Genomic DNA, 17,044 nt, shown 5'->3' with positions numbered 1-17,044 from the left:
AAGAGAGAGGGAGGAATAGGAGGAGGGGAACAAGAGAGGAGGAGGAGGAGATGAAAGAGAGAGGGAGAAATAGGAGGAGGGGAACAAGAGAGGAGGAGGGGAGATGGAAGAGAGGGGGAATAGGAGGAGGGGAACAAGAGAGGAGAAGGAGGAGATGAAAGAGAGGAGGGGGAATAGGAGGAGGGGAACAAGAGAGGAGGAGGGGGAGATGGAAGAGAGGGGGAGGCATAGGAGGAGGGGAACAAGAGAGAGGAGGAGGAGGCAGAGATGGAGAGAGGATTAGGAGAAAATGAATATGGTATTGAGAGACATAGGGGAGATCTCAATTGCATACATATTGCATCCTCTCTCCTTGTCTCCTTCTCATCACCCATTGGATAAGAAAGCCAGAGGTCCCTCCCCTCTGACTTATCCTCCAAAGGGTTTTGAGAGGAGAGAGGACGCGATGAGTATGCAATTGAGATCTTCACAGAGATGGTGGAGAGTCAAATAATCAGACGGAGAGGGAGACAGAAAAAGTACCATTAGAATGTATTTTTAACCTGTGCTGTTCCACTTCACACCACTAGAGGGGGTCAAGAGCTGAGCACCCAAGTCAACTTGTCATTATAGGAAACAGCAAAGTATGTTATTACTTCATGCTTTTATGTCTAGCAGTACCTTTTGATCATCAGCCTCAAACCTACACCTCACAATAATATCACCCTCCCCTTGTCAAAACTTTGATGAATTAACATGCAAAAATGTGCTGTGCTTCCACAATCTTCCAAACAAAACCAAAGGATCATTGCCAAAGACAAGAATCTCCACAACTACAGGTATGAGAAAATATTTTCACCCTGGCTTATTTGTACAAGTGCTACAATTGACTGATTTACACAAAATGATTGATGTCTGTTTGAAATGACAACTTTTCATTGTTGCATAACCTGGACAGGACACAGAAACTGAACACGGTGGTTCTCTCCCTGTAAAAGATCTCTAGTGGCTTCAGGTTCCAGAGCTTTTAACAACACAAGTGGCTTGTGTGGAAGATATGTAACTTATATTGTCATACACCTCATTTCAAAGGACCTAGCGTTTAGTGTACTTGAATGTGGTCACATCGTGGGGTATGTTCATTAGTAACAAAACATTTTTGCAATGGAAAATAAAAGTAGGTCTTTCTTATTGGACTAGTTCAGGTAGTTCTTCCCTGTTTCAGTCTGTTTTCTGACTCTTGGTGCCAAATGAACACAACCCATATGTGCGTGGTGAGGTCTAACCGGTAGAGAAGCCAGTCTTCTTATGACACTTGGTGAACTCAATGTTGAAGTAGGTGACCATGGCGTGGACATAGTCGTTCCTCTGGATCTGCAGGCAGAAGGCCGTGGTGAAAGACAGGTCCTCAGGCTTCACCGTGTAGATGTCCACTTCCTGGGTCATAGGTTACAAGGGAAATATGGTACAGGGTGACATGCATCGGAAGAAAGATATCTCTCTCTCACACACACACATACACTTCTCCTTTCTCCTCTATTTCAACATATCTCTCTCAATCTCTCTCGCCTTACATCTATCACTCCCTCATACATAAAAGCACTGTCAGACATACACAAATGCACATCTCTCAAACACACGTCTTTGGCTCCATTCTGCCCTTCAACCTCATTATCTATGGGATGATATTAGATTGTTGAGAAGTTTCATGACATGCTTTCTGATCCAGTGCTTTTTGCACCCCCACTACCTGACTAACCTCTCCTTCCATGTTTGTGTTCTACTCTTTATTTCATTCAATTCCACCCAATATATTTGTTTATTCATTCATTCATTCATTTATTCATTCATTTATTCAATCCAGTCAGTCAGTGAGTCAATCATCTGTTTTATTAATTCATTCCTTCATCTGTTCAATTCATCCCTCCATCCTTTCATTCATACGCCCTAGAAAGCATGGCACCTCTCAGCATCAAATACTTTCCTCCTGAAGATAATTCACACAGCATCTCATATCATGCCTCTCTTTTGGATGATTGATGTGACATCGGACAGGACAGACAGGCCGTCATTGGACAGGACAGGACAGCAGTGTTAAATCCCAATGTGTCACACAGACCCGGGAGTGCCAGGCCTATTTATGGCTCAGATATGGTGGCTGGCATGGGTCCCACTGTGAAGTCTGTACAGTCTAGAAACACACAGTCTAGACACATTCATTGACATGCAAATCACAGGGACACGGAACCCATTTAGGGCTCATCATAATTCTTCGCTGGTAGTCTCTCTGTGACACTTCAATTTTGGAAAGTCATTTCTTAAGTCTGTCTGGATTCATGCAGTAATTCACACACACACACATATACACACATATACATACATATATACACACACACACACACATATACATACATACATATATACACACACACACTGACCTTGACTAGGCAGGAGTTGGTCACCACCTGTTTGGGGTCCACCACGTCCACCAGGGGCTCTCTCATGGCCACGTTACGGATGCAGGTCATGTCAAAACCGTACACGTTCTCCCACCCTGAATACACACACACACACACACACACACACACACACACACACACACACACACACACACACACACACACACACACACACACACACACACACACACACACACACACACACACACACACACACACACACACAAGTGGTGGTCACACACACACACTCAGATATGAGCAAATCTGGTACACTCTGTGTCTGAAGTGTTGGTCATCACACAGCCTCTCTCTCTAAGTGGTGGTCATCACACAGCCTCTCTCCCTCACTCTCTCTCTCTCTCTCTCTCTCTCTCTCTCTCTCTCTCAGTGGTGGTCATCACACAGACTCTCTCTCTCTAAGTGGTGGTCATCACACAGCCTCTCTCCCTCACTCTCTCTCTCTCTCTCTCTCTCTCTCTAAGTGGTGGTCATCACACAGACTCTCTCTCTCTCTAAGTGGTGGTCATCACACAGACTCTCTCTCTCTCTAAGTGGGGGTCATCACACAGACTCTCTCTCTCTCTCAGTGGTGGTCATCACACAGACTTTCTCATACAGATTCTCTCACACAGACTTTCTCAGTGGTGGCCATCACACAGACTTTATTGGCACTGTGTTGGATTGGAAGAGTGTCTCAAGTTTTAGATTGAGATTAAAACTGTTATTCTCTACTTGCTGCCTAGGATCGATAACAACCCTCAGAAACAGTGGAAAGATAGCACAGCTTTACAATTGCCAAAAACGTTGGCTCCCTTAGTATGTCTATCTGGTGTTCCTCTAGTGAGAGACAGGGGCCTTAAATACTCTTCCACTACATCTGGCAGCCTTGTATTATAGGTCTACTTCAGTTCGGGTTAAGAACAGAGTAGACAGGCTCTCCCTCTCTTCCCTCCATCCCTCCTCTGCACAGCTCTCTGTAGTCTAGTCCAACCCAAAGGCTGGAGGAGAGAGCCTACTGGAAGAGGGAGAGGACAGGATACCTCCAGCATACATACAGTATACACACAGTAGCTAAGAAACAGAGACGGAAGGATGTTCTCACAGTGTATCTTGAAGTCCTTGTACTGCCTGTCCTCGATGGCCACCACATACAGAGCAGCCCTGTCAGGAAACATCAGCCCTCCAGGCTTCTGAATGTGAGAGGAGACACATAAATTGATTTTAGATACACCTCATAGAGAATAGAGACATCCTACAGTCACATGCATTGTCTGCACACCTGGCATCCTGTATGTAACATTAGCTCATACCCGGTCTAAAACCCTGAAGCAGCAACACTAGTTAGAAACCAGATCGTCCTCTCGCTGGGCGCTATAAGCAGGACCTTTGTCGATATATGTGGATGCACACACACACACACACACACACACACACACACACGCACAAACGTACATGCACACACACATGAACACACATCATTGCACACATACATGCATGCATGTACAGGTGTAGGATCTTCATCTGCTCTATATTGTCACAGAAAAAGTATCCTAGAGCAACAGGATTTGAATGTTTAGTCCATAATGTTGCTTGATCGGTGGTTAGGCTATTAGCTGGACAAAAATATGCTACATGAAAAGTGCAATACTGTTAATATAACCATGTGTTAGTGTGGGTTTTCACTGAATTTATGTAAATCTTCAAAGCTCAAAGCTGCATTTCTTGTGGTGCAAGAAAAGTCTCAGCAACAAAAGACTGACCAAATTAAGACCCTACACCTGTATTGTCTCTCTCTCTATCTCTCTCTCTCTCTCTCTCTCTCTTCTCTCTCTCTCTCACACACACCCCATACACAAAAACAATCACACACGCTTACTAGCCATTTGTCCCTGGCGAAGATGACCGTATTGAGCATAGACTCGTAGAAGAGACAGTAGCCCATCCACTCTGAGATGATGATGTCTACTTTCTCCACTGGCAGTTCCACCTCCTCCACCTTTCCATTGAAGATAGTGATGACTGAAGGACAGGACACAGAATGTCACTCACAACACATACTCCACTACACTAAACACTCCACTACACTAAACACTCCACTACACTAAACACTCCACTACACTAAACACTCCACTACACTAAACACTCCACTACACTAAACACTAAACACTAAACACACTACACTAAACACTCCACTACACTAAACACTCCACTACACTAAACACTCTACACTAAACACCATTAATTAAACACTCTACTACACTAAACACTCCACTACCAAACACTACTAACTAAACACTCCACTACACAAACACTCTAAACTAAACACTCCACTAATAAACACTCCAACTAAACATTCCACTACTAAACACACTAACCAAACACTCTACTACACGAAACACTTCACTACACTAAACACTCCACTCCACTAAACACTCCACTACACTAAACACTCCACTACACTAAACACTCCACTACACTAAACACTCCACTACACTAAACACTCCACTACACTAAACACTCCACTACACTAAACACTCCACTACACTAAACACTCCACTACACTAAACACTACTACACAAACACTCCACTCCAAACACTCTAAACTAAACACTCCACTACACTAAACACTCCACTACACTAAACACTCCACTCACTAAACACTCCAAACTAAACACTCCACTCCACTAAAAATACTCCACTACTAAACACTCCAACACTAAACACTCCACTAAATACTTCACTAACAAACACTCCACTCACTAAACACTCCACTACACTAAACACTCCTACACTAAACACTCCACTAACTAAACACTCCTCCACTAAACACACTAAAAACACTCCACTACACTAAACACTCCACTAAACTAAACACTCCACTCCACTAAACACTCCACTACACTAAACACTCCACTACACTAAACACTCCACTACTAAACACTCCACTACACTAAACACTCCCCTACACAAAACACTCCACTCCACCAAACACTCCACTACACTAAACACTCCACTCCACTAAACACTCCACTCACACACAAACACTCCACTACACTAAACACTCCACTACACTAAACACTCCACTCCACCAAACACTCTACACTAAACACTCCACTACACTAAACACTCCACTACACTAAACACTCCACTACACTAAACACTCCACTCACCAAACACTCAACACTCCACTATAAAACACTCCATTCCACTAAACACTCCACTCCAATAAACACTCCACTCCACTAAACACTCTACTACACTAAACACTCCACTCCAATAAACACTCCACTACACGAAACACTTGACTCCACTACACTAAACACTCCACTACACTAAACACTCCACTCCACCAAACACTCTACTACACTAAACACTCTACTACACTAAACACTCCACTCCACTAAACACTCCACTACACTAAACACTCCACTACACTAAACACTCCACTATACGAAACACTCCACTCCACCAACCACTCTACTACACTAAACACTCCACTCCAATAAACACTCCACTCCACTAAACATTCCACTATACTAAACACTCCACTCCACTAAACACTCCACTACACTCAACACTCCACTACACTAAACACTACACTACACCAAACACTCTACTACACTAAACACTTCACTACACTAAACACTCCACTCCAATAAACAATCCACTACACTAAACACTAGACTCCACTACACTAAACACTCCACTACACTAAACACTCCACTACACTAAACACTTCACTACACTAAACACTCCACTACACCAAACACTCCACTACACAAAACACTTCACTACACCAAACACTTCACGACACTAAACACTCCACTACACCAAACATTTCACTACACTAAACACTTCACTACACTAAACACTCCACAATACTAAACACTCCACTACACTAAACACTCCTCTCCACTAAACATTCCACTATACTAAACACTCCAGTACACCAAACACTACACTACACTAAACACTCCACTACACTAAACACTCCACTACACTAAACACTCCACTACACTAAACACTCCACTACACTAAACACTCCACTACAAAACACTCTACTACACTAAACACTCCACTCCACTAAACACACTACTAAACACTCCACTCACCAAACACTCTACTACATTAAACACCACTCCAATAAATACTCCACTACACTAAAGACTTGACTCCACACAAAACACTCCACTCCACTAAACACTCCACTCCACTAAACACTCCACTACACTAAACACTCCACTAAACACCACTAAAAACACTTGACTCACTACCAAACACTCCACTACACTAAACACTCCACTCCACCAAACACTCTACTACACTAAACACTCCACTCCAATAAACACTCCACTACACTAAACACTCCACTCCACCAAACACTCTACTACACTAAACAATCCACTCCACTAAACACTCCACTAAACACTCCATTACACTAAACACTCCACTACACTAAAAACTCCACTCCACTAAACACTCCACGAAACACTCCATTACACTAAACACTCCACTACACTAAACACTCCACTATACTAAACACTCCACTCCACCAACCACTCTACTACACTAAACACGCCACTCCAATAAACACTCCACTCCACTAAACATTCCACTATACTAAACACTCCACTACACTAAACACTTCACTAACCAAACACTCCACTCAATAAACACTAAAAACATTAAACTATACTAAACACTCCACTACACTAAACACTCCACTACACAAACACTCCACTATACTAAACACTCCAGTACACCAAACACTACACTACACTAAACACTCCACTACTAAACACTACACTACACCAAACACTTCACTACACTAAACACTCCACTACACTAAACACTCCACTCCACTAAACACTCCACTCCACCAACCACCCACTCCACTCCACTAAACACTCCACTACACTAAACACTCCACTACACTAAACACTCCTCTCCACTAAACATTCCACTATACTAAACACTCCAGTACACCAAACACTACACTACACTAAACACTCCACACACTAAACACTCCACTACACTAAACACTCCACTACTAAACACTCCACTACACTAAACACACTACACTAAACACTCCACTACACTAAACACTCCACTACACTAAACACTCCATTACACTAAACACTCCACTCACTAAACACTCCAAACCACTCTACTACACTAAACACGCCACTCCAATAAACACTCCACTCCACTAAACATTCCACTATACTAAACACTCCACTACACTAAACACTCCACTCCACTAAACATTCCACTGTACTAAACACTCCACTACACTAAACACTCCACTACACTAAACACTCCACTCCACTAAACACTCCACTCCAGTAAACACTCCACTACACTACACCAAACACTTCACTACACCAAACACTTCACTACACTAAACACTCCACTACACAAAACACTCCTCTCCACTAAACATTCCACTATACTAAACACTCCAGTACACCAAACACTCTACAACACTAAACACTCCACTCCAATAAACACTCCACTACACTAAACACTCCACTACACTAAACACTCCACTATACTAAACACTCCACTACACCAAACACTCCACTACACCAAACACTTCATTACACTAAACACTCCACTACACTAAACACTCCACTACACTAAACACTCCACTACACCAAACATTTCACTCCACTAAACACCCCACTCCACTAAACACTCCACTACACTAAACACTCCTCTCCACTAAACATTCCACTACACTAAACACTCCACTACACTAAACACTCCACTACACTAAACACTCCACTACACTAAACACTCCACTACACCAAACACTCCTCTCCACTAAACATTCCACTATACTAAACACTCCAGTACACCAAACACTCTACAACACTAAACACTCCACTCCAATAAACACTCCACTACACTAAACACTCCACTACACTAAACACTCCACTATACTAAACACTCCACTACACCAAACACTCCACTACACCAAACACTTCATTACACTAAACACTCCTACACTAAACACTCCACTAAAAACACTCCTCACTAAACATTCCACTATACTAAACACTCCAGTACACCAAACACTACACTACACTAAACACTCCACTACACTAAACACTCCACTACACTAAACACTCCACTACACCAAACACTCCACTACACCAAACACTACTACACCAAACACTCCACTAACCAAACACTCACTACACCAAACACTTCACTACACCAAACACTCTACACCAAACACTCACTACACTAAACACTCCTACACTAAACACTCCACTACACTAAACACTCCACTATACTAAACACTCCACTACACTAAACACTTCACTACACTAAACACTTCACTACACTAAACACTTCACTCAACTAAACACTCACTACACTAAACACTCCACTCCACTCACTAAACACTCCACTCCACTAAACACTCCACTACACTAAACACTAAAACACTCCACTCCAAACTACACTAACCAACACTAAACACTCCACTCCACTACTAAACACTCCACTACACTAAACACTCCACTACACTAAACACTCACTCACCAAACACTTCACTACACTAAACACTCCACTACACTAAACACTCCACTACACTAAACACTCACTACACTAAACACTCCACCAAACACTCAACACTCCACTATACTAAACACTCCATTCCACTAAACACTCCACTCAATAAACACTCCACTCACTAAACACTCTACTACACTAAACACTCCACTCCAATAAACACTCACTAAAACACTTGACTCCACTAAACACTCCACTACACTAAACACTCCACTCCACCAAACACTCTACTACACTAAACACTCTACTAACTAAACACTCCACTCCACTAAACACTCCAACACTAAACACTCCACTACACTAAACACTCCACTATACGAAACACTAAACACTCTACTACACTAAACACTCCACTCCAATAAACACTCCACTCCACTAAACATTCCACTATACTAAACACTCCACTCCACTAAACACTCCACTACACTCAACACTCCACTACACTAAACACTACACTACACCAAATACTCTACTACACTAAACACTTCACTACACTAAACACTCCACTCCACTCCAATAAACACTCCACTCCACTACACTAAACACTCCACTCCACTAAACACTCCAACTAAACACTCCACTAAACACTCCACTCCACTAAACACTCCACTACACTAAAAACACTCCACTACACCAAACACTTCACTACACTAAACACTCCACTACACTAAACACTCCACTACACTAAACACTTCTCCACTAAACATTCCACTATACTAAACACTAGTACACCAAACACTACACTACACTAAACACTACTACACTAAACACTCCACTACACTAAACACTCCACTAACTAAACACTCCACTACACCAAACACTCTACTACACTAAACACTCTACACTAAACACTCCAAATAAACACTCCACTAAACACTCCACTACACTAAACACTCCACTCCACCAAACACTCTACTACATTAAACACTCCACTCCAATAAACACTCCACTACACTAAAGACTTGACTCCACTACACAAAACACTCCACTCCACTAAACACTCCACTACACTAAACACTCCACTACACTAAACACTCCACTCCAATAAACAATCCACTACACTAAACACTTGACTCACTACACTAAACACTCCACTCCACTAAACACTCCACTACACTAAACACTTCACTAGACTAAACACTCCACTACACCAAACACTCCACTACACAAAACACTTCACTACACCAAACACTTCACACACTAAACACTCCACTACACCAAACATTTCACTACACTAAACACTTCACTAAACACTAAACAAACTCCTACACTAAACACTTCCTCACTAAACATTCACTAAACACTCCACTACACTAAACAAATACTCCTACCACTAAAACACTATACTAAACACTCCACACCAAACACTACACTAAACACTCCACTAAACACCAAACACTCCACTACACTCAAAAACACTCTACTACACTAAACACTCCACTCTAAACACTCCACTAAAACACTCCACTACACTAAACACTCCACTACACTAAACACTAAACACTCTACTACACTAAACACTACTACACAAACACTCCACTCCACTAAACACTCCACTACACTAAACACTCCACTACACTAAACACTCCACTAAAAACACTCCACCAACCACTACTACTAAACACTCCACTAATAAACACTCCACTCCACTAAACATTCCACTATACTAAACACTCCACTCCACTAAACACTCCACTACACTCCACTCCACTAAACACTCCTCTACTACACTAAACACTTCACTACACTAAATACTCTACAATAAACAATCCACTACACTAAATACTACTCCACTACACTAAACACTCCACTACACTAAACACTTCACTCCACTAAACACTAAACACTCCACTACTAAATACTTCACTACACTAAACACTTCACTACACTAAACACTCCACTCCTTCACTACACTAAACACTTCACTACACTAAACACTCCACTAAACACTCCACTACACTAAACACTTCTCTCACTAAATATTCCACTATACTAAACACTCCACTACACTAAACACTACACTACACTAAACACTTCACTACTAAACACTCCACTACACTAAACTCCACTACAAAACACTCCACTACACTAAACACTCCACTACACTAAACACTTAAACACTCTCACTAAACACTTCCACTAAACACTCCACTACACTAAACACTCCACTCCACCAAACACTACTACATTAAACACTAATAAATACTCCACTACACTAAAGACTTGACTACTACACAAACACTCCACTAAACACTCCACTATACTAAACACTCCACTACACTAAACACTCCACTACAAACAATCCACTACACTAAACACTTGACTCCACTACACTAAACACTACACTACACTAAACACTCCACTCACCAAACACTCTACTACACTAAACACTCCACTCCAATAAACACTCCACTACACTAAACACTCCACTCACCAAACACTCCACTACACAAACACTCCTCCACTAAACCAAAAATACTCTATTACACTAAACACTACACTAAACACTCCACTCCACTAAACACTCCACTAAACACTCCATTACACTAAACACTCCACTACACTAAACACTCCACTATACTAAACACTCCACTCCAAATACTCTACTACACTAAACACTTACTAAAAACACTCACTCCACTAAACACTACTATACTAAACACTCCACTACACTAAACATTTACTACACTAAACACTCCACTACAAATACTCTAACTAAACAAAACTATACTAAATACCACTACACTAAACACTCCACTACACTAAACACTCCTACTAAATACTACACTAAACACTCCACTACACTAAACACTCCACTAAATACTACACTACACCAAACACTTCACTACACTAAACACTCACTACTAAATACTTCTACTCACTAAATACTCCACTCCTAAACACTCCACTACACCAAACACTCCACTACACTACACTAAACACTTTTCTCCACTAAATATTCCACTATACTAAATACTCCACTACACTAAATACTACTACTACACTAAATACTTCACTACACTAAATACTTTGCTACACTAAATACTTACTACTAAATACTTACTACTAAATACTCCTACACTAAATACTCCACTACACTAAATACTCCACTACAAATACTCCTAAATACTCCACTCCACTAAACACTCCACTACTAAATACTAAATTAAATACGCTACTTACTAAATACACTACTAAATATTCCACTATACTAAATACTCCACTACTAAATACTCCACTCACTAAATATTCCACTACACTAAATACTTACTACTAAATACTCACTACACTAAATACTTCACTACTACTAAATACTTACTACTTAAAATACTCCACTACACTAAATACTTACTACTAAACACTTACTACTAAATACTTACTACACAAATACTTTCACTAAATATTTCCACTATATTAAATACTTGGTATACTAAATACTTCTACTAAATACTTACAAATACTAAATACTCTACTACAAATACTTCTAAAAATACTCCACTACCACTCCACTATACTAAACACTCCACTACACCAAATACTCTACTACACAAAACTTCTACACTAAACACTCTACTACACTAAACACTCCACTACACTAAACACTCTACTTACACTAAACACTCCACTAAATACACTACTAAATACTTTCTACACTAAATATTCCACTATACTAAATACTTCTACTACACTAAATACTACACTAAATACTTTCTTACTACTAAATACTTCAACACACTCCACTACACTAAATACACTAAATATTCTACTATACTAAATACTTCAGTATACTAAATACTTACTAAATACTTCACTCCACTAAATACTTTACTACTAAATACTTTACTACACTAAATACTCCTAAATACTCTACTACACAAACACTTTACTACACTAAACACTTCCACTAAATACTCCACTACTAAATACTCCTAAATACTCCTTCACTAAATATTCCACTATACTAAACACTCCAGTACACCAAACACTACACTACACTAAACACTTCCACTACACTAAATACTCTACTACACTAAACACTCTACCACACAAACACTTACTACACTAAATACTCCACTACACTAAATACTCCACTACACTAAATACTTCACTACACCAAACACTCCAAATACTCCACTACACTAAACACTTCACTACACTAAATACTTTACTACACTAAATACTTACTACACTAAATATTCCACTATACTAAATACTTACTACACTAAATACTACACTACACTAAATACTTACTAAACTAAATACTTCTACTTACTAAATACTCCACTACTACTAAATACTTACTACACTAAATACTTTACTCCACTAAACACTCTACTACACTAAATACTTACTACACTAAAATACTTCACTCACTAAACACTTCCACTAAATACTACTAAAATACTCCACTACACTAAACACTTTACTACTACTAAATTTACTACACTAAATACACTACCTACTAAATACTTCATACTAAATACTTCACACTAAATACTTACTACAAATACTTCTACTACTAAATACTCCACTACACTAAATACTTACAACTAAATACTACACTAAATACTCCATTCTACTAAATACTCCTACACTAAATACTAAACACTACTAAATACTTCTACTACTAAATACTTCTACTACTACTTTACTACACTAAATACTTGACTTACTACACTAAATACTTCTACTACACTAAATACTCACTTACTACTACACTAAATACTCTACTACACTAAATACTTCTACTACTAAACACTTACTACACTAAACACTCCTACACTAAATACTCTACTAAAAATACTTACTCCACTAAATACTTACTACACTAAATACTCCACTAAATACAACTAAATACTTCTCTACTAAATATTCTACTATACTAAATACTTCTACTACACTAAACACTTACTACACTAAATACTCCACTACTAAATACTCCACACTAAATACTTCTACACTAAACACTCCTATACTAAATACTCCACTATACTAAATACACTCCTAAATACTACTCACTAAACACTTCACTAAAATACTCTACTACACTAAATACTTCTACTACTAAATACTTACTACTAAAATACACTAAATACTTACTACACTAAATACTTACTACACTAAATACTACTACACTAAACAAATACTTTCTACTAAATATTCTACTATACTAAATACTTCAGTACACTAAATACTACACTACTAAATACTTCTACTAACTAAATACTTACTACACTAAACACTCCACTACACTAAATACTCCACTACACTAAACACTTACTACACTAAATACTTCACTCCACTAAATACTCCACTACTAAATACACTACTAAATACTCTACTACTAAATACTTCTACTACTCCACTCCACAATAAACACTCTACTACACTAAAGACTTGACTTACTACACAAAACACTCCACTCACTAAACACTCCACTACACTAAACACTCCACTACACTAAACACTCCACTCCAATAAATAATCCACTACACTAAACACTTGACTCACTACACTAAACACTCCACTACACTAAACACTACTACACTAAAATACTTACTACACTAAACACTCCACTACACTAAATACTCACTACACTAAATACTTCACTAAAATACTTCACGACACTAAACACTCCACTACTAAAATATTTTACTATACTAAATACTTACTACTAAATACTCCAATACTAAATACTCCACTACTAAATACTCACTCCTAAATATTCTACTATACTAAACACTTTGACTCCAAATACTACACTAAACACTCCACTACTAAATACTCCACTCCAACTAAATACTCCACTACACTAAACACTCCAATAAATACTCCACTACACTAAACACTCCACTACACTAAAACACTCCACTCACTAAACACTCTACTACACTAAACACTACTACTAAACACTCCACTCCACTAAACACTCCACTACTAAACACTCCACTACTAAACACTCACTACTAAACACTCCACTCACTAAACACTTTACACTAAACACTTCACTACAATAAACACTCCACTACTAAATATTCCACTACTAAACACTCCACTACACTAAACACTCCTAACTAAACACTCTACTACACTAAACACTACTACACTAAACACTTTACTACAAAATACTTCACTACACTAAACACTTTACTACTCCACTACACCAAACACTCCACTACTACTAAACACTACCACTAAATACACTAAAATACTCCACTACTAAAATACACTACTACACTAAATACTTACTACACTAAATACTCTACTACTAAATACTCCACTACACTAAATACTCCTACTCTACTAAATATTCTACTATACTAAATACTCACTAAATACTTACTACTAAACACTCTACTACACTAAATACTCCACTACACTAAACACTTCACTACACTAAACACTTACTACTAAATACTTTCTACTACCAAACACTTCTACTACACTAAATACTACTAACAAACACTCCACTAAACACTTCACTACTAAATACTTACTATTAAACACTCCACTCTACACACTAAACACTCACTACACAAAATACTACTACACTAAACACTCCACTACTACTAAACACTCCACTAAAAACACTCCACTACACTAAATACTCTAAAAACACTCCACTAAATACTAAAACACTCTACTAAATACTCCACTACACTAAACTCCTTACCAAACACTCTACTACATTAAACACTCCACTCAATAAACACTCCACTACACTAAAGACTTGACTCCACTACACAAAACACTCCACTCACTAAACACTCCACTCCACTAAACACTCCACTACACTAAACACTCCACTCCAATAAACAATCCACTACACTAAACACTTGACTCCACTACACTAAACACTCCACTACACTAAACACTCCACTACACTAAACACTCCAAACACTCCACTACACCAAACACTCCACTACACAAAACACTTCACTACACTAAACACTTCACTACACTAAACACTCCACTACAAAACATTTCACTACACTAAACACTTCACTACACTAAACACTCCACAATACTAAACACTCCACTAACTAAACACTCCTCTCCACTAAACACTATACTAAATACTTCTACACTAAACACTACACTAAACACTCTACACACTAAACACTCCACTAAATAATTCACTACACTAAACACTCTAAACTACACTAAACAACACAAACTTTACTACTAAACACTCACTAAAACACTACCACTAAACACTAAACAAACACTTCACAATACCACTAAACACTCACTAAAACACTACACTAAACACTTCAACAAACACTCTACTACACTAAACACTTCCACTACACTAAACACTCCACTACACTAAACACTTCACTACACCAAACACTACGACACTAAACACTACTACAAAACACACTACACTAAATACTTACTACTAAACACTCCACAACTAAACACTCCACTACACTAAACACTCACTCACTAAATACTCTTCACTAAACATTCCACTATACTAAACACTACCAGTATAAACTAAATACTCTACACTAAACACTCCACTACACTAAACACTACACTAAACACTCCACTACACTAAACACTCCACTACAAAACACTCTACTACACTAAACACTTCCACTCACACTAAACACTCCACTACTAAACACTCCACTCCACCAAACACTCTACTACATTAAACACTCCACTCCAATAAATACTCCACTACACTAAAGACTTGACTCCACTACACAAAACACTCACAAACACACTCCACTCCACTAAACACTCCACTACACTAAACACTCCACTCCAATAAACAATCCACTACACTAAACACTTGACTCCACTACACTAAACACTCCACTACACTAAACACTCCACTCCACCAAACACTCTACTACACTAAACACTCCACTAATAAACACTCCACTACACTAAACACTTCACTACACTAAACACTCCACTCACCAAACACTCTACTACACTAAACACTCCACTAAACACTCCACTAAACACTCCATTACACTAAACACTCCACTACACTAAACACTCCACTC

At 39.0% G+C, this 17,044-nt stretch overlaps 1 protein-coding gene across 1 annotated transcript in view; it reads right to left on the bottom strand.

Moving 5' to 3' along the window:
- Positions 1-17,044, bottom strand: part of LOC112242502 (protein arginine N-methyltransferase 8-B-like) — a 33,350-nt gene that overhangs the window by 3,797 nt on the left and 12,509 nt on the right. The window contains exons 5-8 of the mRNA XM_042315602.1: positions 4,315-4,457; positions 3,541-3,628; positions 2,418-2,533; positions 1,266-1,416 (exon numbers count right to left, since the gene is read on the bottom strand). Coding sequence (XP_042171536.1) covers positions 1,266-1,416; positions 2,418-2,533; positions 3,541-3,628; positions 4,315-4,457 — 498 coding nt within the window. The remainder of the gene's footprint in view (positions 1-1,265; positions 1,417-2,417; positions 2,534-3,540; positions 3,629-4,314; positions 4,458-17,044) is intronic.

The sequence above is a fragment of the Oncorhynchus tshawytscha genome, unplaced genomic scaffold (assembly GCF_018296145.1).
Source record: "Oncorhynchus tshawytscha isolate Ot180627B unplaced genomic scaffold, Otsh_v2.0 Un_contig_8932_pilon_pilon, whole genome shotgun sequence".
Taxonomy (NCBI): Eukaryota; Metazoa; Chordata; class Actinopteri; order Salmoniformes; family Salmonidae; genus Oncorhynchus; species Oncorhynchus tshawytscha.
Note: the sequence above shows the minus strand (reverse complement) of the source record. Positions and strands in the feature narration are given on the sequence as shown.